At 35.7% G+C, this 26953-nt stretch overlaps 3 protein-coding genes across 6 annotated transcripts; 2 read left to right on the forward strand and 1 right to left on the reverse strand.

Moving 5' to 3' along the window:
* Positions 1–761: 761 nt before the first annotated feature.
* Positions 762–7136, forward strand: LOC113042591 (serine/threonine-protein kinase RIO3-like). The gene is made up of 13 exons (XM_026201556.1): positions 762–1090; positions 2219–2334; positions 2560–2702; positions 3256–3363; positions 3458–3567; positions 3655–3798; positions 4790–4917; positions 5002–5184; positions 5350–5509; positions 5755–5835; positions 6114–6203; positions 6284–6391; positions 6476–7136. The coding sequence occupies exons 1-13, from the start codon at positions 1055–1057 to the stop codon at positions 6593–6595; spliced, it is 1527 nt and encodes a 508-aa protein (XP_026057341.1). The 5' UTR covers positions 762–1054; the 3' UTR covers positions 6596–7136.
* A 2881-nt stretch (positions 7137–10017) lies between these two features.
* LOC113042580 (myosin light chain kinase, smooth muscle-like) lies at positions 10018–26601 on the forward strand. The gene is made up of 14 exons (XM_026201526.1): positions 10018–10458; positions 10979–11044; positions 11429–11556; positions 11696–11852; positions 12459–12770; positions 13554–13650; positions 13720–13923; positions 14306–14523; positions 22720–22843; positions 22932–23084; positions 25310–25439; positions 25545–25629; positions 25766–25906; positions 26041–26601. Exons 1-14 carry the CDS (start codon positions 10305–10307, stop codon positions 26244–26246), a joined length of 2175 nt encoding a protein of 724 aa, XP_026057311.1. The 5' UTR covers positions 10018–10304; the 3' UTR covers positions 26247–26601.
* LOC113042599 (uncharacterized) lies at positions 14610–25270 on the reverse strand. 4 transcript variants are annotated; one of them, XM_026201575.1, is made up of 6 exons: positions 24448–25270; positions 21108–21373; positions 17943–18056; positions 17550–17688; positions 16899–17051; positions 14610–15028 (listed from the first exon to the last, which is right to left on the reverse strand). In XM_026201575.1, the coding sequence occupies exons 1-6, from the start codon at positions 24451–24453 to the stop codon at positions 14738–14740; spliced, it is 969 nt and encodes a 322-aa protein (XP_026057360.1). In that variant the 5' UTR covers positions 24454–25270; the 3' UTR covers positions 14610–14737. The 4 variants fall into 4 exon arrangements, with proteins under 4 accessions (XP_026057360.1, XP_026057359.1, XP_026057362.1 ...); XM_026201574.1 differs by lacking the exon at positions 24448–25270 and adding an exon at positions 21507–21587; XM_026201577.1 differs by lacking the exon at positions 24448–25270 and adding an exon at positions 21518–22376 and having other exon boundaries at positions 14611–15028.
* Positions 26602–26953: the final 352 nt, after the last annotated feature.

Genomic DNA, 26953 nt, shown 5'->3' on the forward strand with positions numbered 1-26953 from the left:
GGACAAGCAGAATCATAAACAGAACAGAGATTAAAAACACACTTTCATGTGACCAAATTTTAAATGTCTCTGTGGTTTAAGATTGAAACTCTCAATTCTAAATCCCAGAACAAATAAATCCTCACACACCAACACAGAACAGATGGATGGATGCCCATGTGTAGCCACTGAGACCAAACTGAGAGATCAGACATTAAGAACCGTAGAGAGATTATGAAATGGAGATTTTAACTGTTACAGGAAACTCAGAGAAAATCATGACATGAATTTACTTGTGGATTGTATATCATAAGGCTTGTGGCAGATCCCAGCAACATACACACACTAATAAGAATATAATTTAATTAAGATCATCTATACATCTGTCCTTTCTTTTTTGTTTTTAATACAATATTTGTTTAAGAATAAGGAGTAAAAATATATAATTTTTTATTTTATTTATACATTTACATGAGAAGCAAAATGATTTTAGAAATTACATTTTTTTTCGGAAAAAAAATGTACAAAAAAGAAATGCATTTATTTCTTAAAACAAGGAAAATATCTACCAGTGGGGTATGAAAAATAATCTTATTTCTCACCCTTTGGGCAGATTTTTTTTCTTGTTTTAAACGTAAAGTTATTGAATTTTTGAAAAAATAAGTATTGTTATCTTGTGTAATTTTGCTTCTCAAGTACATGGATCTCTGGCTGTTTTCGGAAATCCCAATCACTATTATAAAATAAATCACAAATACTTTTATTTGTTATTCGTTTAACTTTTATTTTGAAAATCCGAGTCGTGACGTCATAGGGGTTGTCCCACCAACCGTTGTAGGTTTTATCTCACATCTATTTTTATCTGACATATTGTCGGTATCGAACCAACTTGTCGTTTTAAACCACGTTTTAGCGGTCTTGTTTAAAAATAGTCATAAGTACTGTTACATAGAAAATCAAAGTCGATATTAACGAATCTTACACGGGTTTTACTCTAGTAATCTACGCGATAAAGTGTTAGAAGCGTCTCGTTCTTAGTCTCTTTGAATCTAACGTAAACCTTCTGTCAGCTAACATGGACCAACTTGAAGTCACTACAAAAGAAACCAAGGTGAGATTTCCGAACAGTTTGATGTCACATTCTCTGACTGTCGAATTATGTGGACAAAAATATGAGTTGGTTTTGTACAAGGCCTATCTCTCAAGCATTATACAACAGAAGGGTGAGTAATACGGTAAGACTGGTCTAAACCTGCTTGACACTTGATGACTCAACTCTGACAGCTAAATAGAGTTAACACTGGTGAACCTTACCCAGTTAGAACGTGTTTGAATAGAATAGAATAGAATGATAAGGTAGTGTTATCATGTGCAAATGTTTATGGGTTAGGTTAACATAAGCATGTGGACTTTGAGACTTTTGATCTGGGCTTAAGTCATCATTTTATAGGTTTAAGTAGGCCAAATAAATATTGCAGTACTTAAAAACAAGTTATTTTAGCATTACTTATCTCTATATATACCTATATATTATTAAAGTATTAATTAAGAGTTTGAGTTTTAACATTTTCAGTGTTAATATTTATATTATTATTTTTAAACATTTATTTAAGTTTTAGTAATTTGAATGCTTAAATTTAAACATCTATTTAACTTAGGCAACATTTCTACACATTTTCATTTAAGTTTCTTAATGTAGTATCTCTGTTTTAATTGATTACAGCTTTATTTCAGTTACTAAAATAGTCTACAAACATAGTTTGTTTTTACATATAGTTCATATTTCTGTTAATGTAAAATATTAAGAAAATCTAGATATCAAATCTTTCTATTTGACTGATTAAATTTGAGAAAGTGCTTATTGATGAGGTTATTAAGGGGATAGTCCATCCAAAAATGCTAATTTAGAATGTTTACCAATATTCTTTAAAATATCTTCTCTTACATTCAACAGAAGAAATAAAATCAAAGTTTGGAAAAGGGTTGCAAAGAGGTGGAAAATTTCCAAAAAGTGGCAACAAAAATAATAAAAAAAATTCAGTTTTCTAATTTTACTGGAATTTTTCCAAACTTTTGCAACCCTAGTTTATAATGACATGAGGTTTAGTAAATTTGGGCACATGTGACAGAACTTTTATTTTGCTTGTCAACTGTAGATGGTGGTAATTGTTGAAATGTGAGCCCTCCCTCTGCCGATAGTGTATCAGTGGTTCGTGTCTGTTTTGTGTTATTCTTCCAGAGCCCATGGGGTGCTCCTGTCCTGGCACCAGCGCCCTGCTCTCTGGCTGATGTGATGAGTGAGCAACTGGCCCGACAGCTGCATGAGGAGGGCAGCTCTTTCCCAGAAATCCCTGAGTCAGTCTCAAACAGTATCAAATTATTAGCACTGTTACAAGTGTAGTAGTGGAGTACTTCTATATATAGAAACAATAGTAATATATGATATAGTCACTTTGGAAATGGCATTTTTAGCACTTATTGTACATTGACGTTATTTATTTTTTATTGTTTAAAGCAAATATGTCATGAATTCTGAAGGCAAAAACATCTTTTGTATCCATTTCCTTGTATTATTTTCAGTACCGATCTGGACCTGACATGCGCTCCTGAAGCAGACACGTCCAGCGACCTGATTCTGGCCCAGATGCTTCAGATGGAGTTCGATCGCGAGTTTGATACGCAGCTGCGCAGGGAGGAGAGGAAGTTTAACGGAGACAGCAAAGGTAAAACAAAAAAATTCAAATAATGTGTGTTTTCATCTGTTGGACTTTCAATCTGTGTGTGTGTGTGTGTGTATAAGTTTGGTTTAACTTGACTACATTGTGACAAAAACCTTAGTTATGTTTGCAGAAAAATTAAAGGAATTGTCATATTTGTATTTTATTTTTTTAAGATTGATTGGTAAATTTATTATTCCTTAATATCTTTACCAGCATTTTTGCTTATACATTTTTTATCAATATTTAATTAAATTAAACATATCATTTGGCTCTGTCATTATAAATTATTAAAATGTAAATTTTATTGTACATGCTATAAAAATAAAGCTGATTTTAATAGGACCATATAAGTTAAATTTTTATGTAATTTAATCATGAAAAAATGCAATCCGGAGAAATTAAATGGGATGGGGTGGGGGCTGAATCTAGAAAAATTCAAAAGCATACATACATAATATAACATGCATACATAAACAAACAAACATGCATACATAAACTTTTATTTTTGACATGCATGCATGTACAAAAAAAAATTAACAACTGATTAAATTTCCAGTCTCCATATCGTTTGAGAACTACCGGATGGTTCATCCGTATGAGGACAGTGACAGCTCTGAAGATGAGGTTGATTGGCAGGACACTCGCCATGACCCCTACAGAGCTGGTGAGCTTGTTTGTGCTACACAGAAAATCATTTTTTTATCTGCCCTTAGCAGTTAATATTTTGTTACCTGACTACATTTGATTTACTTACTCAGCCAAACCAACAACGACCCCTAAAAAGGGATTTGTTGGAAAGGGCAAGAACATCACCACCAAACATGATGAGGAAGTCTGTGGACGGAAGAACACGGCACGCATGGACAATGTTAGGCTTGTTCACACATTATCCTAAATGACATGTTAAACTGTTGTTCAGTTGTAATCGTTTCACTCTCTGAATGATTCTGTGCAGTTTGCTCCGGAGGTGCAGGTGGGAGACGGGATCGGCATGGACCTGAAGCTCTCCAACCAAGTGTACAACGCTCTGAAACGCCACTGTGACAGCGAGCAGCGCCGCAGCGCTCGACTTCATGAGAAGAAGGAGCACTCTACTGCTGTGAGTCTGTTTCCCTTTTAGGAGCCCAACCAATTCTCCATGAATCATATTTTTTTATTGTTATTTTATTTTATTTCATACAATTCTAAGGGTTTTTTAGACTTCTTAAACTGTAGAAGAAAGATAAAGTAAAGAGGCAATCCTTATTTTATTTTATTTTATTGTTGAGCTTATTATTTTAGTTTAATGTAGGGATTTTCAGACTTATCCAACTGTAGAAGAAATGTAAAGAGCCCAACCCATTTTTTTTATTAATTATTTTATTTAGTGCTGTCAAACATTTAATTGCAATTAATCGCATAATATATGTATGTGTATTGTGTATAATTACTATGTATATATAAATACACACACACACACAGTAGATATTCAGAAAAATGTGCATGTATATACATTTATATATTTATATTCTTATAGCTTTTAAGTTGGATATGATTAATCATGATTAACAGTTTAACAGCACTAATTTAATTTAATTTTTGTTTTATTTTAGTTTATTTTCTTTTTTTATTTTAGTGGGTTTTAGACAATGCAAAGAGCCCAACTCAGTTGTTATTTATAGATTTATAAATACATTTATTTTATTTACATGTTATTTTAGTTTATTTTGATTAATTTTATTTGAGGGGTTTTCAGACTTCAGACAGAAATATAATGTCAAAAACCCATTCATTATTTTATCTTGTTTTATTTTATTTGTTTCATTTGATTTATATTTTAATGAATTTAATTATATTCAAACAGTAGAGGAAATGCAATGTAAAGAGCCCAACTCATAATTTCTTTTTAGTTTAGTTTTTTTTTTGTTTCTTGTATTTTATGGGTTTTCAGACTCAACCAACTGTAGAATAAATGTAATGTAAAGCATTTAATAATAATAATAATAATAATAATAATAATTTTTGAGTTTGAGACTCAACAAACTGTCAAAGAAATGTAATGCATCCACTTGTATATGCTGACTGTACATTTCATGTCCTCTTTTGCTCAGGAACAAGCTGTGGACCCCAGGACCAGACTGCTCATGTACAAAATGGTGAATGCTGGGATACTGGAGAACATCAATGGCTGCATCAGCACAGGAAAAGAGTCGGTGGTTTTCCACGCTAATGGAGGGAGGTGTGTGCAAATCGCTTAAGTCTTGCAATTAACGCTAAAGTGTGCATTAATTATGCAGTGTTAATCTCAATGTGTCTCATGCAGCTTTGAAGAGAAGATTGTTCCAGAAGAGTGTGTCCTCAAAGTTTTCAAGACCACCCTGAATGAGTTTAAGAACCGGGACAAATATATCAAGGACGACTACCGCTTCAAAGACCGCTTCAGCAAGCTGAATCCTCGCAAAATTATCCACCTGTGGGCTGAGAAGGAGATGCACAACCTCACCAGGTGATAAACCGATCATTTAACTGTATAAGACAAGTATTTGACATTTAATATGACTGATTTAATAAATGCCATATGGAAATTAAGATGACACTACAACATATTCTGGTTTCATCTACTTTTTCATGCCATTCCACCCCTCTTGCACACACAAATGTATGTGTGTAGGATAAAGAAAGCAGAGATCCCGTGTCCCGAGGTGGTGATTCTAAAGAAGCATATCCTTGTGATGTCATTCATTGGAAAAGACCATGTTCCTGCACCTAAACTGAAGGACGCTATTCTGAGTTCTGAGGATATGAAGAAAGCATACTACCAAGTGCTAAACGTCAGTGTCCTGGAATACTCCCAACAATCTTTGCTATTGTTACATGGAAATTGGATAAAAAATAAGAAATTATATTTTGTGTCCTTACAGGATTTGTGTTACTTTATTACAGTGCTTACTTGTCATAAAATAATATAAGTAATAGTAATAATAATAATAAGTCTTATTTCTGTTTTAATTTTAGCGTGTAATTTGACTTTGATATTTGCTCTTGATATTCTCACCTCTTGTTCTCTGACTCACAGATGATGCAGCGTCTGTATCAAGACTGTAATCTGGTGCATGCTGATTTGAGTGAATACAACATGCTCTGGCATGAGGGACAGGTTTGTATTAAGCCAGTTAAAACAATCTTTGTAGCACTTATTTTTCAATTCTGCAGAAAAAGCAAGGCTAGTCATGTGTTCATCAACTACACTACCGTTAAAAAACTTAAAGCCTCTCCTGCTCACCAAGTCTGCATTTATTTGTTCAAACATGCCTTAAAAATAGAAATATTGTGATATATTATTACGATTTAAAACAACTATGTATTTTTTTTTTTAATCTTTATATTCCAATGACACCTTAAATTTATTTGTATAATTTTTTTTCCCTTATGAAGGTGTGGTTCATTGACGTGAGTCAGTCCATAGAGCCCACTCACCCTCACGGTCTGGAGTTCTTGTTCAGAGACTGCAGGAATGTGGCCACAGTAAGTGTCCGAACTGTCTTGTGGTGTAATAAAGAGCTCTGCAAGGTTGCGATCACTAATGAATGTTTTCTTCTCTCCAGTTTTTCCAGAAAGCTGGTGTGGCTGAAGCTCTCGATGTATTCGAGCTGTTCAACACCGTGTCTGGACTGCAGATCAACAGTGATAATGAGGCTGATTTCTTAGCCCGGGTCTGGATTTCAAACATTTTTTAAGATCCAACTGATATTTAAAACTCGGATGTTAAAAATCAATCTTGTCGTATGTTTTTACAGATTGAAGCCCTGGAGAAAAGAAATGAAGATCATGTGCAGAAATCCAGCAAGAAAATATTCATGGACACCAGTGAAGGCAGCCCCCCCCAATTAAACACTGATGATGATGATGATGATTAACACAAGCACAATAGTTATTTGACAAATAAAGGAGAGAAAATCCCTCCATTCACAAATAAGTTGTGGAATGGGACGAACGCCATGTCCATGTGACAAACTCGCGCCGTCCTTCTGCTGTTGACGCGTTTGCTCGGTGCTGAAAGTGACACATGATCATTCAAGACATCGAGCATAACCTGTCAATTTTTAACAGACCATTTTGGAAGATGGTTTAAAACAGAAAAAAATAATACTATAACTATAAAGACACATGTAGAATTTAGTTAGAATTGTGTAGTGTTAAAAATGTGTCTCCTTACACAATGAGAGCAAGCAGAGAATGAAGATCTGAGGATCTCTGAATGCTCTGAATTTGTGTGTGGATTTCATCTTTGATGATGAGCAGAACTCAGGACATTGATCCAATCTGTTCATCATTAAAAAAAACTAAAAACGAAAGCCTGGGTTTTAACGTGAAATCATTTTACTTCTAAGATGACTATTGTGGATTTGTGGTTTTGTAAAATCAGGTCAAGAATCAAATAAAACTCTTTAAATGGCATGCTTTGAGTTCTTTCTTTAGCTGGGGATTATTGGCAATAAATATAGTTTAAAGGAATAGTTCACTCGAAATGAGAAGTCATCCAAGATATACTGTAGATGGGTTTGTTTCTTCATCAGAACAGATTTGGAGAAATGTAGCATCATTTGCTCACCAGTGGATCCTCTGCGATGAATAGGTGCCGTCAGAAATTGCCGTCCAAACAGCTGATAAAAACTAATTCACAAAATATTCATTTTGGGTGAACTTTTCTTTGAAGCGAGGATATGTGGTTTTGTATATTTTTGCTACTTTGAAGCCCCCTACAGTTAAGTGAGCGGAATTCACCATCGTAACTACAGTGAATATCTGTGCACGTGCAAAGCAGTGTGCCCTTTTCGTGGAATTTCGTACACGCTCTCGCTCACTGATCTTACATCGTCTCAGAAAAGAACGTTTCGCGTGAGCGCGGGAAACTGGACCTCCGTGTATCATCACAATGATTTTGAAACTTTGATATTTCAAAGGACTTGCAGCTGTTTTAAAAGCCTGACTTGTGAGATGTCATACTATAAATACCTAGAAGAAACCTCTTAATATTTAGTAATATACGTACTCTTGCTGTATTATCTATATGAATTGAACAGAATATTTATTAGCGTATGACTTCTAATGGCGGGAATTTGGAGCAGCGGTATGCAGTGAAATGTTATTTGACTGTTGTATGAGTTATTTGGGCAATAAGTATCATAGTTGCTTGACATTTTATCCATAAAAAGGTCACTCAAACTAAAACCATAAAAAGTAACTTAAAATAATTCTTAAAATTGAACTAAAATAAAAATAAAAAATCTTATACTTAATTAATCCTAGCTAGTTACCAAGGCTACATTTCTTTTATTTTCACATGATGTAGGCTACTAAAATAACTTGTACAAAAACTGAAAAAAAACTAGACATAATTTTTTTTTTTTAAGTGATTAAAAAAAATAAAAATGACTAAAATATAACAGTATCCATGTGACGAAGAGGCTGAGGCGGTCGGATCCATCTGCAGTATTTTAATAACACAGGTAAGCCAGCAAAGATAGACAGTCATAGAACTCCAGAACACTATGCAAGGCCAGTATAAATAACTGAAAGCAGCACAGGTAAGGGCAATCCAAGAATCGTAAGTCAAACAGGCCTGGGTAAGGGGCTGGCAGCTGATGCTCAAAAACGAGATCAATGTCCAAGTCAAAATCACAAGAGCAAACACGAGTGATAACAGAGTTTGGGTAAATCAAGACTTCACAAAAGAACAATGAGCAGAGCAGTCCAGATAAAGGAGAGCCGAGGGTACACAGGTTATAATAATGCAATGATGAGATTAATCAGGAGATAATGAGCAGAGGCGGATAATGGGAAAAACAGTCCTGATACACAGGAGAGAGGGATCTGGTGAAACCAGGAGGAGGCGTTGTCGAACGTTCAGTGACAATCCACATAACACTGGTCAGTTGTAATTCACATCTAAAATTATTTCTGTACTTCATTATGAAATTATGATTTGCAATTTTATACTTATTCAAGTTTCTATAATTAATAATAATTTATATCATAATAAATTGTGGTTGTGATTTTGTTTGCTGTATCTCCTGAGAGAGAATCTGTCATTCCCAGCTCTGCAACTGGAGAGCATATAAACAAAAACAGAGCAGAATGTCAATAGATAATTTTTTTTATTTTTTTTGCTGATTTGTCTGGTACTCTTACTTCTGTCGACATGAACTATAACATCCTTCATGTCAGAAGTTTTAGAAACAATAGATAGAAAAGTAGGTGTGATGCATCTGCATTTAACCTTTAACCTTGTTCTTTACTATTACTGTAGTTAGACCAACATAAAACTACAGCATAAAGTGTTGTCTTGAATTTATGAGATATTGTTGATGTATTTGCATATAAACTGTTATGCCCCAAAGACTATTTCCATAAAAAAAAACCTCTAAAACATTGTTTTAGGGCTTGTAGGGACAAGTTGTGTGCGTAAGTGCAACTGCAATTTCTGCTTTCTCCCCATTCCTCTAAAATGCATGCATGCCTGAGAACGTGTACAGTCAATTTTGTAACTGCAGATGTGTGATATTTTCCCATGACAAAAATTACTAGTAGCAGGACAGTGTGTTTGTGTGTAATCAGATTACAACCAGTCTCATCTTCACACTATAAAACTGCATATTTCAGCTATTATCACCTTTAATTACTCTGTTTATGTTGTTATGTGCTTCTTAGAAATACTTAGAATTTTACATTGCCTCACTCAAATAACACAAATAATTTTTTGCTCCCATAGACAAACCGACACGTCCACATTCGTTTTACAGCTCTATATACTCTTACTGTATGGTTTCATATGTATTATCATACACCCAAAGACATTTTAGAATAAATATTTATTATAAATTGGTATTTAGATTAAACATAATAGACTCTAGAGTTATAATATCTGTGCAATAATTAAAAAGTTAATTTAACCTACAAAATATCCAGCTGTGAACTATATTGAACTTAAATTAATGACAAATTTTACAACTTCACACATTTTATACAACACAAAGATACTTAAAGACATTTACATTTTGAATGAAGCATTATATATGCATACGCTGCTTCTTCCTGATCAATGGTAATGAAATGCAAACTACATATACAATGTATAGATTAAATATGCTCAGAAAAAATATGAGGTTCAAATCAGGCTAAAGTAACCAAGAAAACCCCAAGCAGCTCGACAGGTTCATCCAGATTTGTAATGTCACATATATATGTCACACCCACAAGCCGAGAAAAGAGTTGTAGTTGTCAGTTGAAATGTTTCAGTCTACAGCGTTTTTCTCTCTGTGAGACCAATGCATTTATGCACATTTCAGGGAAACTGTGTTTACGATTTCTTTGTTGTTGTGGATTTTGACAGCGATTGAATGGAAGCCCCGCCCACTTCATCTCTGTGAGATTAGCTCATACCTTTCCCCCCTCAAACCATTTAAATGATCGACCTGATAACTTCTGTTGTTTCCTGTGGCATGAAGTAGAACGAGAATGCTGCCAAACGGAGCAGTGAGAGAAATAATGGACAGAGACATGCAAACCTGAAAGAGGTTGAGAAGAGGAAGAGACAAACAGTTTGGAACTTGTCACAGTATAATAATGGCCTCTATTGAAAAGGGTCAAAAGAAGACCTACATTTCAACATTCAGGTTTGACCTAAAGCCTTCAGCAGCGCTGAATGTGCCGAGGAGATCAGAGAATGGAACCAAGCCGGGGAACAGAGAGGAGAGCTGTCTGAAATCAGAGAAATCAGGTCAGATGTTTCTACCTTCACACATTACACTGTGATAATTCCCACAGATGAATCATCTTTAAACTTTTTAAAGAGCTATTTAGGAAATGCTTCCTTGTCAAGATGTTTCTCAAGTCTCTCCTGGTCACCAAGGCCGATTTAAAAAAAATGTAAACTAGAGTAAATATTGTGAAATATTATTAGAATTTAAAAGAATTTGAATTTGTCAAAATGTAACGTATTTCTGTGGTCAAAGCTGAATTTTCAGCATCATTCCTCCAGTCTTCAGTGTCACATGATCTTCAGAAATCATTCTGATATGCCGATTTGCTGCTCAAGAAACATTTCTGATTATTATCAGTGGGGAAATTTTAAAAGAACAGAATTTATTTTAAATGGGAACAATATAAATGTCTTTACCATCGCTAATGATTAGTGTGATTGTGCATACACGGAAAGTGAATCCATAACTATATTTTACCAGATGTGTTGCGATATTTGTGCAATCAAAATAACACATTATTAAATTATTTTCAAACAGAATTGGCTGACACAAGAAAAAAATCTCCTAGAAACACAAAAGAGGAGACAGAAAAGAGGAGACCAGGTATCTATCTTACAAACTACTGACACACATACACTAGCATTGATAGACTAATTATGAAACACTTTACTATGTAATACTTAACAACTGTGATTTATTTATAGGAATGTCTTAAATGTATATACTTCTGATGCCTTTTTTTAATACAAATGCACTATTTTAAAGGCTGAGCTGTGTTTATATCACATTTAAATGTCTGTGAAGGGCAGAATGTGGGATTGGAAACCGATTTCTATAAATTCAATTCATACATCTCATTATGCCTGTAGCCAATCACACAAGCATTCTTTGTCTACTAGCCAATTATATGCCACACTTAATTGAACATTGCAGAAACCTGACTCCTTCAGTCTGTGTGTCAGTAAGTAGACTCTCTTTGTTCTCCAGGTGCTGTAGCTGAGTTTTTGGATCCCCAGCAGCAGGTTGTGGTTGGTGTTGGAGGAACCGCTCGACTGCACTGTCGTTTCAGAAGCTCTGGGCCTGTGGCTTCCTGCTGGATTCATGACACGGAAAAGGTCTGAGCAGTCTGTGAAGCCTTAGTGGAACGTGTCTTTAGTTAGTTTGATAAGACATAAACCGGTGGATTCATTGTGCAAAAATTAAGTGAATTGGGGAGGAAAACTTATTTTTAGTGTGTGTATATATTGTCATTAGGTTGTGGTAGAAGGACCGCGAGTGTATGTGAGGAACACCAGCAGCAGCAGCACCCTGGTTCTCTCTGATGTTCTCCCTGTAGATGAAGGAAGTTATTCCCTGTTCGTTCAGAACCGAGGAGGCACAGCTCACCAGACCATAAGCCTCCGTGTCATTGGTAAGATCTGAAATTAATCTGTATTTATGGTGATGGCATGACAACCAGTATTCAAATAGCCTTTTTTATCTCCCATGTTGGTTTAATATTATTTATGTGCGGTTTAATATTTTGAATTGTTTTCATGTTTTGTTTTTTTTTAGGGAGAAATAACGTGTGTGTGTGTGTGTGTGTGTGTGTGTGTGTGTGTATTTTTACATTTTCAGATTTAGATATGTACTTAATTTTTTTTTTTTTTAGCTTTTTTTATTCACCTTGCAATTAGCATGCCATTTGTAGTGTTTCTATTTAGCTTTTCATTTTTAAGAAGCTTTTGTGTACTTTCAGTTTTTAAGTTTAAAAAATTGTGCTTCTATTTTCTTTAAAAAATGGCTTTATATTTTTTTATCAAAAATAGAAATTTAAAGTTCTTGTAGCATTTTAGAAGTGTTACTTTTAGAAGTGTTTTTTTTTTTTTAATTCGTTTTTGTAATTTAGTATTTAAACTTATTTTCATCTAAGTTGTGTTTTTTTTTTTTTTTTTTTTTTTTTATCAATTTTTTTGTGTGTATGTCTATTTCTCTTCCCAATAACCTTGCTTCACACTCACTTTCTACATCTCCCCAGATCGTCCAGACCCTCCATCCTCGAGTCCGTTCGTGTCTCAGCTGACCCGCTCATCTCTGGTTCTGTCCTGGTCTGGACCGTGTTTTGACGGAGGTTCAGCAATCACAGGCTACGTGGTGGAGTTTCAGAGGCTGGACCAAACCGAGCCCGGCGACTGGGCTGAACTCACTAACCAGTGTCTGAACACCTCGTATCGGGTCTGCTCCGGTCTCGACCCGCAGGGACAGTATCGCTTCAGAGTAAGAGCCTGTAACACAGCGGGAGTCAGTGATCCCAGTGAGGAGTCGGACTGCATCGAGATGAACACTGCAGGTAGACCGATGCCCAACTTCTAAAGAGAGAGTTCACCTCATTTACTCACACTTATGTCATTCCAAACCTCCAAAAAGTTGCTTATGTTGGACATAAAAATATATTTTGTTAATGAAACAGTTGGTGGCTCCCATTAACTTCCATAGTAGGAATGGAAATCCTATGGAAGTCAATGGGACCACCATCTGTTTGATTACCAGAAATCTTCAAAATGTCATCTTTTATGTTCAACACAAAGCAACTCATACAGGTTTGGAACGACATGAAGTTCAATTTTGGGTGAACTATCACTTTAAACCACTAATTTACCATGCTAGTTTCTGTAATGTACAGTATGCAAATTATGTATGCATGCAATAGGAGAGCAAATTTGTTAAACATGTAAATAGTTTAAATGTATAATGAACTCCTCAATCTAAAATTTTTACATAAAAAAAAGTAAATGTAGTAATTAGAAACCATTTAAATTAAAAATGCTAATCTTTTAAATGTATAAACATTTTGTACTAATTTAGAATTGAATGTAAACGTTATAATTTAAGTGTAAATGTATGTTCAAATGAAAAAAAAACATGCATTCTATAAGAAAATGATAAAATTTCAATTTTTTTGTATGCGTGTAGTAGATTTATATTGGTTTAAAATAAATATTACTTTATTTTTTAGAATGTGTGAGAATCTTATGTGCTAGTGATTTATTTTTGATTGTGTAGAATGTGCTGGTGTTTCTTTTTGAAGTCAGTGATGCTCAAGCAAGAGACTAAAGCAAGATTAACATTTCAGGTGAGACCCAACAGGAAGTGACCTCGTATGTGGAGGTTGTGCCTGACACCACACACAAAGTCCGGGATCATTATCATGTCCATGAAAAACTGGGAGTGTGAGTATCAGCCATCTCAGAAATCAGGTCTTAAACTATTTATCTTGACGGTCATCTTAATCTCCACAGGGGGAAGTTTGGGGAGGTGTACAGGATGACCCATAAGCACACGGGTCAGGTGTATGCTGGGAAATTCTACCGGGCCCGTGTCTCCAGAGATAAAAAGGCAGCGCGTCAAGAAATCAAACTGATGAATGAACTACGACACCCGAAGCTGGTGCAGTGTCTCGCAGCCTACGACACTCCGTCTGAGATCGTCATGATTCTGGAATAGTGAGTAGAGATTTAATCCAATTCATCTTTAAAAGTGATTCATGAAATGGCTTTCTAATAGATGCACACAAACTACATGAACTATTTGAAGGCGTTCTATGGAGTTGTTGCACATGCATTTTTCTTATCCATTAACATTCATTTTAACTATCTTTTTAAAGGTTATATCAGACTTGAAATTTTTTTTCTTATTCAATATTTAAAAAGTGCCTTTAATGCTCAAATTCGTGCACTTTTTTTAGTTTTGGAATTTAAAATTTGTTTTAAAAGGTGGTCTAACGAGAAGGTTTTTTTTTTTTGGAAACTTTAAGATTTGAAATCGAACCTTTTGTATACAAATGAAACCGACATGCATTTCTAACCCGTAATTGTCTCATTGCAGTATTGCAGGTGGGGAGTTGTTTGAACGGATAGTAGATGAGAATTTCGAGCACACAGAACCCAACGTTGTGAACTACATGCGTCAGATCCTGGAAGGAATCCAGTATATCCAAAGCAAAAACATCCTCCACCTCGACCTGAAGCCGGAGAACATCGTCTGTGTGAACAGCGCTGGATCGCTCATCAAGATCATCGACTTTGGATTGGCCTGCAAACTGGGTGAGTGATCCATTAAGGTTGTTGGGTTGTTTTTTTTTTTTTTCTCTGTGGCAGTCAAACATTGAGTCAAAGCACACATTAAAAAAAAAATCCAAAATTTTTGTAATTCCAAAGTAGAAACTTTTATTTCTTTTATATTCACGTTTTAATAAATATAGATACACAATCGAATAAATATAGATGCACATTCATCCCCGTCTGGTTTCGGTGTGTGTTATGTTGGGTTGTGGTTGGGAAAGAGCCACATGAGATGTCCCTTTGAGCATTCCCACTGAATCCGAATCAGACTCCCGGATGTTAATGTTTTAAATTTCAGAACCGGTTCTCCACACTGATGGCAAGTTCTGAACAGTCCTGTCAAACTGGATTTGTTGACCGCCCATTTTCTGTCCTTCTGATCTACTATTCCTCTTGTCATTGAAATGCAATCAGATGCAGCATCAGACAAAGATCTCATGGTGATTAAACGTTCCTCCAATCGCAGGGCAGTCTCTGCGAGTTCATCCTACAAAGCAGAAAACGACCAGTGAGCAGTTTAGACTCTTTTGACTGAATGGCTGGGCCCGGTTGCATTAAGCACCTTAATTGTTATTTTCCCATGAGATCGCCCTTTAGTTTCCTTAACACTTAAGGGCATTGCATAAAATATTCCACAAATGTTACTTAAGAGTTTCTTTAGTTGAAAAGTTCTCTTAAAACCCATTAAGTGTTGCATTAAGCCCCTTAAATGTCATTTTTCCTAAGGATGACAAGGTTTGGAAAATGCCATCTTAAGGGTTACACACAAGTCTACTACAAGTCATGATCGGCCGCTTTGTTAAACATCTCTTATGCATTTATTCACATATAAACATTGATCAAATTACATGCACCACATTATTGGATCAAAAAAGGAGTGTCACACTCGAGGAAGTTTATATTCCATAATACTGTATTCCTGTATTTTTCTTCATTACCTGGAGATGACTTGAAACAGCCATATGTTGCAAATCTTGAATTCGTTAACATTTCTCCTTTTTATTCAGTTTATAAAAGGCTACTTCTATGAATCCGGTTTGGACGTTCATTGTGGCTTTGAGGATGAATAAAACGCACCTTGCATGAGTTTAGCGCTTTAATGTTCGCATCGTTTTGGATACGAATAAAACGTCATGCATACTCGCTTGTCTCTTTGCACCTAAATATTATTCACACTAGTACCTGAAAACACCTACATGGACAGAAATAATGAAAGGTCAGAGGAGTTTGAGTATGAGGATGTAATGAGGGCGAGTAATTGATTGTCCAGAATTTCCAGTCTCGTCTGGTCTTTTCATATTTTTAACACCCTGAAGTCATTCCCTTAGGTAAGGGGAAATCAAGCCTTAAGTCTCCTTAAGAGAAAACCACTGGTGGGTCCACTTGCCATTACATGTTTTAAATTAGATTCAGACTCCGATATTAAGTATTCTTGACAAACTGCATATCATTGGAAAGCTTAAAGAACGTAGTTGTGATATTTGGTGATGGATTTTTTTACAGCGCAACTGTAATCTTATTAATATGCAAGAAGAGTACTGAGTCACAGTGTGTTCTGACCATTACTTTGAAATAGTGATGAATAGATAGTCATGAAATATCTGTAAAAAATCTTTCATTTTCATGAAGCATGTTCAAAAGATAACATCCATTGTATCTTTTCCAGGGTGGAAAAGGCCAAAGTGTCTGTGGGTTTTTTTTTTTTTTAGGTTGATCTGAAGTAAAATAGTGCCATACTGACCCTTAATACTTCTGATTGACTTCTACTTCATAAATTATTGAGAAAAGCATGGAAAAACTTTTATGGAAATGAAGGAGCCCTTAAATGTTTCCTAATGGGGTTTGATGGTCATCTAGTGGAAAAGCTTGGTACTACGACCAAACAATCTCACAAAGCACTTTTTTTTAACATCAACCTCAAATTTGGAACATGACTTGTTCAGAATTTTGGTCTTTATTTTCTAGTTTGAGTAAAAAAAATTTTGTAACTTATATATTTCATAAGTTATATTGTCAGAAACCAACTTCCATAATTTTTTTTTTTTTGGTTCTATAACTGCTAAGTGTCTGCTTTAAAAAGAGACCAACGTTACGTCTGTGGATGGTTTAAGTTGGAAATGACACTTTCACGTCTATGCTCAAAAAGTGGAACCAACCCTTAACCGGTTCAGGTGCTTTATGCAACTGTGCACTGTTCCTAAAAAAACATTTGATCTAAAGGCTTGTTAAATTAGTAGTTTTCATTAATTACCCCGGATGATTTGGAGTGAATATTGAAGGAAAGGTGGCTGACAAGTGTCCAGCTCACATTAATTCCAATGGGTCCGATCTGTACTCAACTGTCCATTTTGACCAACCTTTCTTTCCTCGTAGTGCTCTGTGCTGTCTTCCTCTGTAGTGCTTGAAGATGAACTATGCTCAATCGTACTGTTTTGTTCCTCTGTGTAACCCATCCTGACATCTGGGTCATATCCATCCTCTATTAGTTGTTCAGGCTGTACTTGTTTCTCCTACAAGGGAGAAAATGGTGACGCATGAAGTTATAATGCAGAATACAGTTGTGCATAGTGTTGATACTCGACATCAATTTTCGATGAGCAGCAGTCAAAGGTGTTGCATGTTCATTTTTTTTCACTTGTATGTGGTTCATCTAATTGGCCTGTTAATTTCAGTTTTGAATCAATGTTTGCAATTCAAATGAATTCCTAATTAAAGTCAAATGAGATAAATTGGCTTTAATTTAATTAACAAGATTTTACCAAAATGACCGTATTGTTATTAAGTCTTTTAGTTGAATTTCTGGCAAAAATAATAAACTTACAATGAGTTTATGGACTCTAAAATGGCACATGTATGGCTGAAAATAACTACAGAAATTCTGAAGAGTTACAATTGGAGTTTAAATTTTGCATAATAATTTGTGAGGAGAAAACTATGATTTAAAAAAAAGTACTGCACTGGAACGCACTGTAATGGTGGAGAAACTTGCATGATATGTGAGCACTTACTGGTTGATATGGCCAAAGGGGAGGGAGGTCATAGCAGATCCCAAGGACCTCAACGTTTGTGGACTGGGGGTCTGGACTAGGCATGGATTCAGTGTCTGACTGGGTGTCCCAACTGGGCGGAGGTGAATCCCTCAGAATCCTCTATGAAAAATGTATGTTTGAGATTAGTACGTTGAATCCGATGCAGTGTAAACCAAATGCATTTAAGATCTAACAGGTTGACTAGAGTTACTGTAAAAAAACAAACAAAAATGCATGCAAGTAATCTTTGGCATATGTTGGCTGACCAAACAAACCAATCAATTGTGCTAGTGTAGTATTAGTTTCTGCAGCTTATTTCAGGATAATTGGGACCCTTTCCATTTCTTAATGGTAAAAAGTGTCCCAACTTACCTGAATGTACGTACCTCAGTCCGTGGCACAGATACATATGTTGATTTCTGGGGTCTTGCTCTCTTTCTCAAAGACCCACTGGATTTGTCTTGTAAAAGATGCCCGCCACACACCCTAAATAAACAAAGGTGTAAACAAAAGTTGCAATAATCATGCAAATTAGGCTAAACTTATTTATACACAATGCAATTCCCAATAGCCACCATTATAAAACATATTTTGGTGACACAGCTTATTGAAGTAAATTTTTCCAAGGAAATTCAATTTCAGTTTATCTACTTATGAAGACGTGCAGCTGAACGATTTTTGCCAGATGATATTAATGTTTGAAAGCACTAAAACAAATGCCCATAACGCTACCCAACAGTTCCTCGACTTTTCTGATCTGCTTTACTCCGTCAGCCGGATGTTATCCTTCAAGTCATCCCTCCCATCCCAAAAACATGACACTCCAATTAACTAATATATTCTAACTACCAGGCATGTACTGGCCATCGGGACTACCGGGAGATTCCCGGTGGGCCGCGGTCTGGTTGGGCCGGTGCGTTATGTATTTTGTTTTTAAATCATTAATAATCGCAAGTATATTCGTAATTATATTGTTGTATGGTACAATTCCGGCCTTATGTGTCTCTCTCATGAAGCTGCATGATGCTTTTTTTTTTTTTTTTTTTTTTTTTTTTTTTTTTTACGTTAGTCACAATAATTTTTTTAAAACATTACAAAAAGCAGTATATAGAACAGATAAAACGACGCATGCGCATGATGCTGATGCGAGCTGCGAGACGTGACGTGTTCACTGTTCATTGGCCAATCAGAATCAAGTTCTAGCCTTGAAAAGCGGCACATTACAACTGCGACGAAATTCAGTATGTTAAATAATAAAATATCTAAGCGTAAAGGGGGGGCCGAACGTTGAGAGAGAGAAAACGACAAGAACTTGAGGCAGATGCCACCAATGTGTCAATATATATAAATTATTTGCTGGAAGGCAAAAGATTCAGTGAAGATGTCAGCAGGGCGGGACTTGACTGCTGAGGTGAGACCATAGACAGTAAAGGGTGAGACAGAAGTGTAATGATACACGGAGGCTACTGCATTGTTTTGTTTCAAAAAGTTAGGATATTCCTGCTGTAATATGCCACCACTCACTGATCTATATAAATTACATTTAAAATTCTCAGCTCTCAGGTTCTGTCCATTTTATTACAAACTTCAGACAATACCGTTTTGGCGTCAGAAAATGTGACGTGACAGATCGCTTTAGCGCCTCAGTTCAAGTAAACCGATCATCTGTTACTTTCTGTTTAAAGATACAGTACAACTTACAGAAATGTATATATGCCTCATAAATAATATCGATCAATCAGTCATCTGTCAAAACAGCAGGAGAACAATTATCACAGAATGTTACATTTACCTCAAGAAAGCCATTTAAAGACCATAGCAGGTTAGTTGAGGAAAAATAGCCATAAGAAAGGAGTATTTTGCTAAATATGTGCACTATAGTACATATTTATTATATTTTCACCTGTAATTAAATAATTGTTATTATAATGAAAACTGCATTAAATTTAATTATTTTTAACATTTAATAATACAAGCTGATGCTCTATGTCTCTGTATATTTACAGCATTTATGGGAGATATATTTTTTCAATTTGTAATCAATTGAGAAAAAAATCTCTTAAAGTGCCAGGCATAAGCCTTATACCTACTGTTGGTCTGTGTCATTAACGTGAACAAAAGACAAAGAGAAATAACTCACTGCTCTTGAATAACAGCTTTAACAAGGATATATGTGTGTATATATATATATATATATATATATATATATATATATATATATATATGTGTGTGTGTGTGTGTTAAGTGAAGTATTTTATATTTGGATATGTAATATCTGTACCTGAAAACTGTGCTATTTATGATCTTTTTTTCTTATTTTATTCCTGACTGTTCACTTGTCTTCATTAATGTTTGAACTTAATAGTTAGTGTTTATTGTGGTATTGAAATTGGAATTGTGAAATGAGATTGCAGCTTATTTACAAAGAAAACAAAAGCAATTTTATTTTAATTTATGTATTTATTTTTGGCAGGGCAAGTACAATTTTGAACCCTAGCATTGAGCTCTGCATATGACTATATAAGCCAGTCTACTTCAAGGATTTTTAAAGGCCTTTGATTATGTTAAGAAAATTTTAAAATAAATCACTACACAACATTCTTTGTTTTAATTACTCTTTTATTTTATTGTAGAGCAGTGGTCTTTATAAATCACATTTACTGTAGATCAGTGGTCTTATACTATAGCCTACTATAGCAGCTAACAGCTCAGATATATTTAAAATAAAGCCTGATAAAATCATTTGCATTTTCTTTTTTTATTATTTTAATAATTTTTTCTTGGTTTTGATAGTAATACATTCTAATCAGTAATTTTACATGCAGATTAATGTATGTATAGACATGTAGTGTGTGTGTGCGCGCGCGCATGTTTACATGAATAGTGGGCCGGTCTGGATGAAGTCCAGGGCTGATTTTTTGTCCCAGTCCAGCCCTGCTAACTACTATATTGTACCTATGACTAGACTAGGAAATTATAGCGCTCAATAAAAGGGGGTTATCAAATGAAACAACGTGTTTACGTGCTGATGAAGCGTGGAAGCCAATGTGTCTTTATAGCTGAAACGAACAATTAGATTGCAAAAGAACAAACATTGGTCAGGTGACAAGCATATTCAAGCAAAAGCCAACACCGATGTTGTGCGAAACAAAGCAAAATCAAGGTTACTAGAAGCCGTGAATGGGAGAGTACCACAAATTTATATAGGATTTTTTGTTTTTATTTTTTTGCATTCCTACTTGCTAAATAAACTCCACGATAGTGTTTCATGACATTCAATAAAGAAAGATGACACATTTGGGACGGTTAGAGTGACATCGTTCTCTCCTGATTCCTGACTGCAGTTCTCAGTCTCTCTGGATTTTTTTTATTTATTTATTTATTTTATTGAATGTCATTGATTTCTTGTAAACCGCTGCGGAGTAGCAGTGTCTCCGTGATTAGTCACAGACATCAACGAGAGAAGTAGCTCCGGCTAAAATCAATGTACTTCCGCGAGATGCACGTAGTCCTAGAAACGTGCATAAAACTCTTTACCTGTCCAGCAGGTAACAAGCAACCTCCGCGTCGTTCTTCATGCCTTTCTCCACTTTCAGCGCTTTCCATCTGGAATAGGCCACGCCGATGTTTACTCTGTTCTTCTGTCTCAGTCTGTCTCTTTCTCTTTTCTTAACGTCGGACTTCTTTCGCTTCATTGGCAGAGTTTGTAGTGTGTCTGCGGTTAATGCATAACAGTGATCCATTTCCTCCGACTCTTCTGAATAGAAGTCTTGGCTGATCAGTGACGTATCACTCACAGTCTCCTAAAACAACCCATCTGTTATAAATTACACTATTTCGTAATGCAATATACATAGTTATTGTTAATCTAATTTGAAAAATAAAATTACTTCCCGGATCCAAAGCTAAATGTAAAAAGGAACGCAAGAAACTTGCATAAAGCATGCCTGTTCATCTGCTGTAAACAACCAGCGCAGCACTTCCAGAATCCGCTCTCGTGTGAAGTTAGTGGCATCTAAAACATTTTAAGGTGCGTTTCCGCCATCTACTGTACTGGAGTGAGGGCCAGCGCTTTTTGTAAATCACTTTAAATGTTTTATACGGTCTATACCTCAAATGCTATTTTTTTTTTTTTTTTTACTTTAGTTTAAGGCTAGTTGCAGCGTCAGCCAATGAGCAAGACGCGTTTGATCGTGTGACGTCATGGACTCTGTAGAATAAATAGACTGTGTAAAGCAATATTAAATGTGTTCTGATCTCGTCACACCACAGAAAACAAATGGTTTATCAATCTAGGAAAAAAAAAACGTATTCTTTCTAACACTAGTGGCATGTCTGCTGGTCTGTAAAAATGTGAAATATCTAAAGTTTGTTGTATAGACTAAGGGTTTTTGAAAGGGTTTAAATCGGACATGGACACAAGCTGTTCTTTTTATGGTGACCCTAATGAAACCGCATATCTTCTGGATTGTCCTCGCGCGCACACTATTTTGAATTAAATTTTCTAATGTTATTAATCACAATGTCCTCCAGTGGTTCTTGGGTTTTTAAAGGGTGTACTGTTTGGCTTCAATATACAAAATGAATTTACAAAAGTTAATCCAAGTTGCTCCAAGACAAAAACACATTTGGGTTAGGTTAGATCCCCTTCAAATGTTGACTTGTTTATTTAACCTTCCAAGAATCTTAATGCTTTTAAAAGTTAATTTATTGTCTTTTGTAATCTATTTGTTAAAAAAAAATTGCATAAATGGCACTTTGCATGTAATGTCACCCCTTTGTATGCAATGATATATTCTGTGTTTTGTTTGGTACCTTGGCGTTAATAAATTTACACACCAGTCTGTCCCTAAACAAATTCTCTGAACTGCCTTTACATGGATTCATACAGAAATGTTGATCAAACTCTGGTAGTAAGTGCATATTTGCATATGTATTATCTGATTATCTGGTCAAAAACCTGCTACAATTGTGCATATTTAGTTGTGCATTGGTTTAACTTTGAAAAATTAACACTGAAACTGTCCAGTTTCAAATATAAAACTCTCTTTTTATATGGGTGACTTAATGCACAGCATGTGTGTGTGTGTGCGTGTATACGTGCATGTATACGTGTATATGTCAGACCTTATTTTTTTATTTTTTTTAGAGCCTGGTAAACGTCTGATGGTCTTACATGGGACTCCAGAGTTTGTGGCCCCGGAGGTTGTGAATTATGAGCCTGTAGATCTGGCCACCGACATGTGGAGCATCGGCATCATCTGCTACATCCTGTAAGAGCTCTGAGTAAAGCGGTTTATAGATGCCATCTCAACGTGTGTGTGTGTTTGCTCAATGTATTTTTTTTTCACTGTTTCCCAGGCTGAGTGGTGAGTCTCCATTCCAGGGAAACAGCGATGCAGAAACATTAGCTCTGGTTACTGCAGCGCACTGGGAGTTTAATCCTGAGAGTTTTGAGGATATCACTGATGAGGCCAAAGATTTCATCAGCGGCCTACTGAGGAAGGATAAGAGGTGAATGAAGGAATGGTACTCAATTAGCATGATCACATCATGCATGTTCTACTATATTCTGCTAATGATCCGTAACTTATCTTGGTATAATTCACATAGCACGCTTCGTCTCACGCTGCCCATGTAAATCTCGTGGCAAATTGGAAACTCCTGCTTTTGATATGAAGCATTCTCTGCTTTTAAATTGTAAAAATACACTAAAACATACTGGTTTGGTGCACTTAATGTGACGTAAATGGTAAAATGTAGTGCTTCAGTTAAAGACAGAGCCGTTGAGAGAAATAATTGCGACAAACTTTCCGGCGTAGCCATGTGATCACGTGGTCAAAGATTTCATTGGTGGTTTCAAATGACATTTAATCGAAAGCTTAGTGAACAGTTTTGGAGAATTTAATGTTTCCCCATTCAAAGAGATAGGAGCTGCACTTGCCAAGAGGCAATTCAAAGATGGCTACCGAGTGACATTACTTGCCTTAAAGGGACTTTGACGTGGTTCATGGAGCTCTCCAAACAAACCATCGTTGACAATACATCTGAATGGGTTTAAGTAGCACTCACTTTACAGGAATCTGCAGCAATTTTTGGTAACATTACAGCATGTTATGCACTGATTGTCAATGACACTTACAGTATCATTTTATTCTGGAGCGTGATGGAGAGACAACATTAATGTGGTTTTCTTGCATTTAACCCCTTTAGCTTATAATGGACCATACAGCTTAACTCTTTATTAAATGTCCTAGATTTTATTTCAGTAATAGTTAATATTTTAAGGAGATATTTTGGTACTAATACTTTGTGGAAAAACTATGGTCCATTAATAACTTAAAATATTTTTTCTAGTATTTTTATTACAACTGGTGTAGTATTTAAGGTTAAAATAGAGAAATGGGTTTTAAATTCCAATGCAAAGAGGCAAATTAAAATCATTTTGTGCTCAGGGAAAGAAATAATTTGGAAATTGTATCTATTATATTGCAGGTCATGTGTTTATATTTAGACGTGATTAAACTTTAGATTTTTTAGCAAGTTAATATTTTATTTAATGATGCTTGTATAAGTATACATAATGCAAACAAATATTTAATTAAACCCAATTTAAATGTTACTAAAAAGGCATTCAACAAAATATCCCCTTTATGTACAGTAAACACGTTGATATTGAAAATACCATTCCACCCAAAAAAAAAAATTTCACTCCGAGTTTAACTTAAAAATTGGCAACCCTGGTTTAAGCCAAATGGTCGAGCAAACCTCGCCTTCAGTGATTGCATTTCACAGGAAGCTAACGACAACAGGTGTTTTTTTTCTTCTCTCCAATCTGGTCGTTCAAGCCAGCTAAAAATACTAATGTTACACTTACAGTCATGGGTGATGCTGCATGTCCTGTCTGTCCTCTGAAGATGGTTGGGATGGCCGTGTCCTTTTAGACGCCGCACCGTGCCACTGTTAAAAATGTCAGTGTGTTCCAAATAGTCTTCTGGTCCAAAATGCTCTGAGCAAACACGCCATTTCTTGATCGATTCTACCGGTGTTTTGAGATCTATGTTCAGAACAGACAGCCATCTGTTCTTTCGTTCCCTTTTTTTCGTTGGAATTCTATGAAACATGATTGGAGAGTACACCTTAGACTTACTATCACAGCCCTTTACAACGCACATAACCATGTCTAGTCACACACACGGGTAAATCCAGCCACCAAATAATCTGCAGGTTTTCTGCAACTACATATAAACTAGTGGAAGGTCTTCTCTTGGTAAATAACAGCTTGAAATCAACTTGGGTGCATACCGACACCTACTGTACAGGAGTGTGCAACATTGTCCATTTCATTTTCTGTTCGTCATCCTTCCGTAAATTATGCCTCCTTCTCCACTACAGAAGAGTCGAGTTTTAAATAAGAAGACTATAGAAACTCTCTGGTCCTATTTGAGCGAGATGCTAATGGTCTAATCGTATTCAATAATCTGATAAACTAAACTAAGTGTGCTATTGAATTTCCGTTTTAGATGACCTTTCAAGAAGCTGAAACTTAACTCAATATCAACTAACTTTTGTTTTTCGAATAGTTAGCTGTAATTTTTTATTTGTAATCTGTTCATTGGAGTCTTGTTTTGAATTGACCATTTTCAGTCCACAGTCATGCGAAATGGAAGTAGCCTGCAAGTTATTAAAGCAGCATATTCTATATGTAGAATTTTCTTTTTTTATTTATACTCCCCTAGAACAAGATTATCCTGTGAGAAAGCATTAGCTCATCCCTGGATAGCCTTATTTGATGATGCAAACGCCAGATTAACCAAATCCCTAAATAAACAGAAGATGAGAAGATACCTGGCCCGACAGAAATGGAAGGTATGGAAATTAGTAATAAGTTTAGTATAAAGATGCTTGACTGCTTTCACAGATGAACGTCTTTGGTAAACTGCAAATCACGTACATGTCTGTTCTATCGTGCAGAAAACCGGTAAAGCCCTGCTTGCACTCACAAGGATGTCTCACTGCAGCAAATCTGATGGACCGCTGTCTCCAATTTCTGTAGATGGTAAGACGCACAACAAATGAAGTGTTCAAAACCACTATATATTACTTTTGCATTTATATTTGGCTTGTGGCACAAAAGTGACTTTTTCCCTACAACTTCCTGAGGATGATTCAGTTATCTGTAACTCTATTTTCAGTAAATGCTCTGGGGAATGAAGCCAAACAAGCTGTGGCATCACTGGAAAAACAGTTGTGGAGTGAACCACGTTTCCGTCAAGCCCTGCATGACCTCACGGAGAGCTGTGGAGCCACTGTGCACCTGACTTGTACAATACAAGGTACCCGTGTCAGTCTGACGGGCGAGTCTGGGTTTGGTGGATGCTGGGAATTAAACTACCGCATCAAAACATGAGCATGTTTTCAAGAAGTTCACGATTGGACCATAATTCACTGAAATGACTTCTGCTTGCAGGATATCCTGACCCTGAAGTGCTTTGGCTGTTTGAGGAAGCGCCGCTGGAGAAACACGGACGAGTTCAGATGAATTATGATCAGAACGGTGCTTGCACACTCACCCTTGCTCAAGTACAACCAGGGGATTCTGGGATCTACAAATGCTGTGCGTCCAACAGTTTGGGACAGGCGCTGTGCTCTGCCAGACTCACTGTGAAACTCTAGAACACCAAATATACAATCTTAAGCTCAAAGAAAACCGGATTTGAACTTTAGGAACCATTTGTAAAAATGATGCTGAATCCCTTTCGAACCATCCACATAGTAATTTTGTTGTAATTCACAATTTCTGAATTGTTCTATTATTTAAATCAGTCATATTAGTTTCAAGTTCAATTTCTATAATCTTGCATGATGTAAAGTTTTAGCCATCATTTACTAAGCGAGACTGTGAACTTTGCGTTTTTCTACAGAACCTGGGCATGGTTTGATTCTGCTTCATTTATGACAGTTTAATTTGTTGAACGTGTTTGTGTGTGTGTATATAAAGATTAAGTTTATTAAAGTTTTATGAAATTAACATTGTTTTTAAATTGGTAATTTCAAACAATTGATCACAATTACATCAAAAGTCATTTTCTAAATTTGCATTCGATAACGGACCAGTTTGTCTATTATGGGTCAATCTGACATTCATTGTAGTCTTTGGTCTTCAGGAGAGACAGTATAGATTAATAACATCTCTCGTTCAGAATAAGCAGAATCTACACTACGATCAAGATCAAAGCCTTTTCTACTGAAAGTGGTTTACAAAAGTACATAAATGTCAGTTTGACAACAGGCACAAAAAAAAAATGGTAAACCACACATTGCAGGTCTATTAAAGGTGCTCAATGTGTTTTCTATCCTGAACCTTTTCCTCCACATTAGAA

Source organism: Carassius auratus, chromosome 24 (genome assembly GCF_003368295.1).
Source record: "Carassius auratus strain Wakin chromosome 24, ASM336829v1, whole genome shotgun sequence".
Taxonomy (NCBI): domain Eukaryota; kingdom Metazoa; phylum Chordata; class Actinopteri; order Cypriniformes; family Cyprinidae; genus Carassius; species Carassius auratus.

Excerpts from the sequence above, each read along its gene's own strand:
- LOC113042591 (XM_026201556.1), top strand. The coding sequence starts at position 1,055 with ATGGACCAACTTGAAGTCACTACAAAAGAAACCAAG. Across the intron at positions 2,335-2,559 it reads TCTTTCCCAGAAATCCCTGA|TACCGATCTGGACCTGACAT; the intron begins GTCAGTCTCAAA and ends TATTATTTTCAG. Across the intron at positions 6,392-6,475 it reads AGGCTGATTTCTTAGCCCGG|ATTGAAGCCCTGGAGAAAAG; the intron begins GTCTGGATTTCA and ends ATGTTTTTACAG.
- LOC113042580 (XM_026201526.1), top strand. The coding sequence starts at position 10,305 with ATGGCCTCTATTGAAAAGGGTCAAAAGAAGACCTACATTTCAACATTC. Across the intron at positions 11,045-11,428 it reads GACAGAAAAGAGGAGACCAG|GTGCTGTAGCTGAGTTTTTG; the intron begins GTATCTATCTTA and ends TTTGTTCTCCAG. Across the intron at positions 22,844-22,931 it reads GGCATCATCTGCTACATCCT|GCTGAGTGGTGAGTCTCCAT; the intron begins GTAAGAGCTCTG and ends ACTGTTTCCCAG.
- LOC113042599 (XM_026201574.1), bottom strand. Across the intron at positions 18,057-21,107 it reads GCTTGTTACCTGCTGGACAG|GGTGTGTGGCGGGCATCTTT; the intron begins GTAAAGAGTTTT and ends TTGTTTATTTAG. Across the intron at positions 17,689-17,942 it reads ACTGAGGTACGTACATTCAG|GATTCTGAGGGATTCACCTC; the intron begins GTAAGTTGGGAC and ends TTTTTCATAGAG.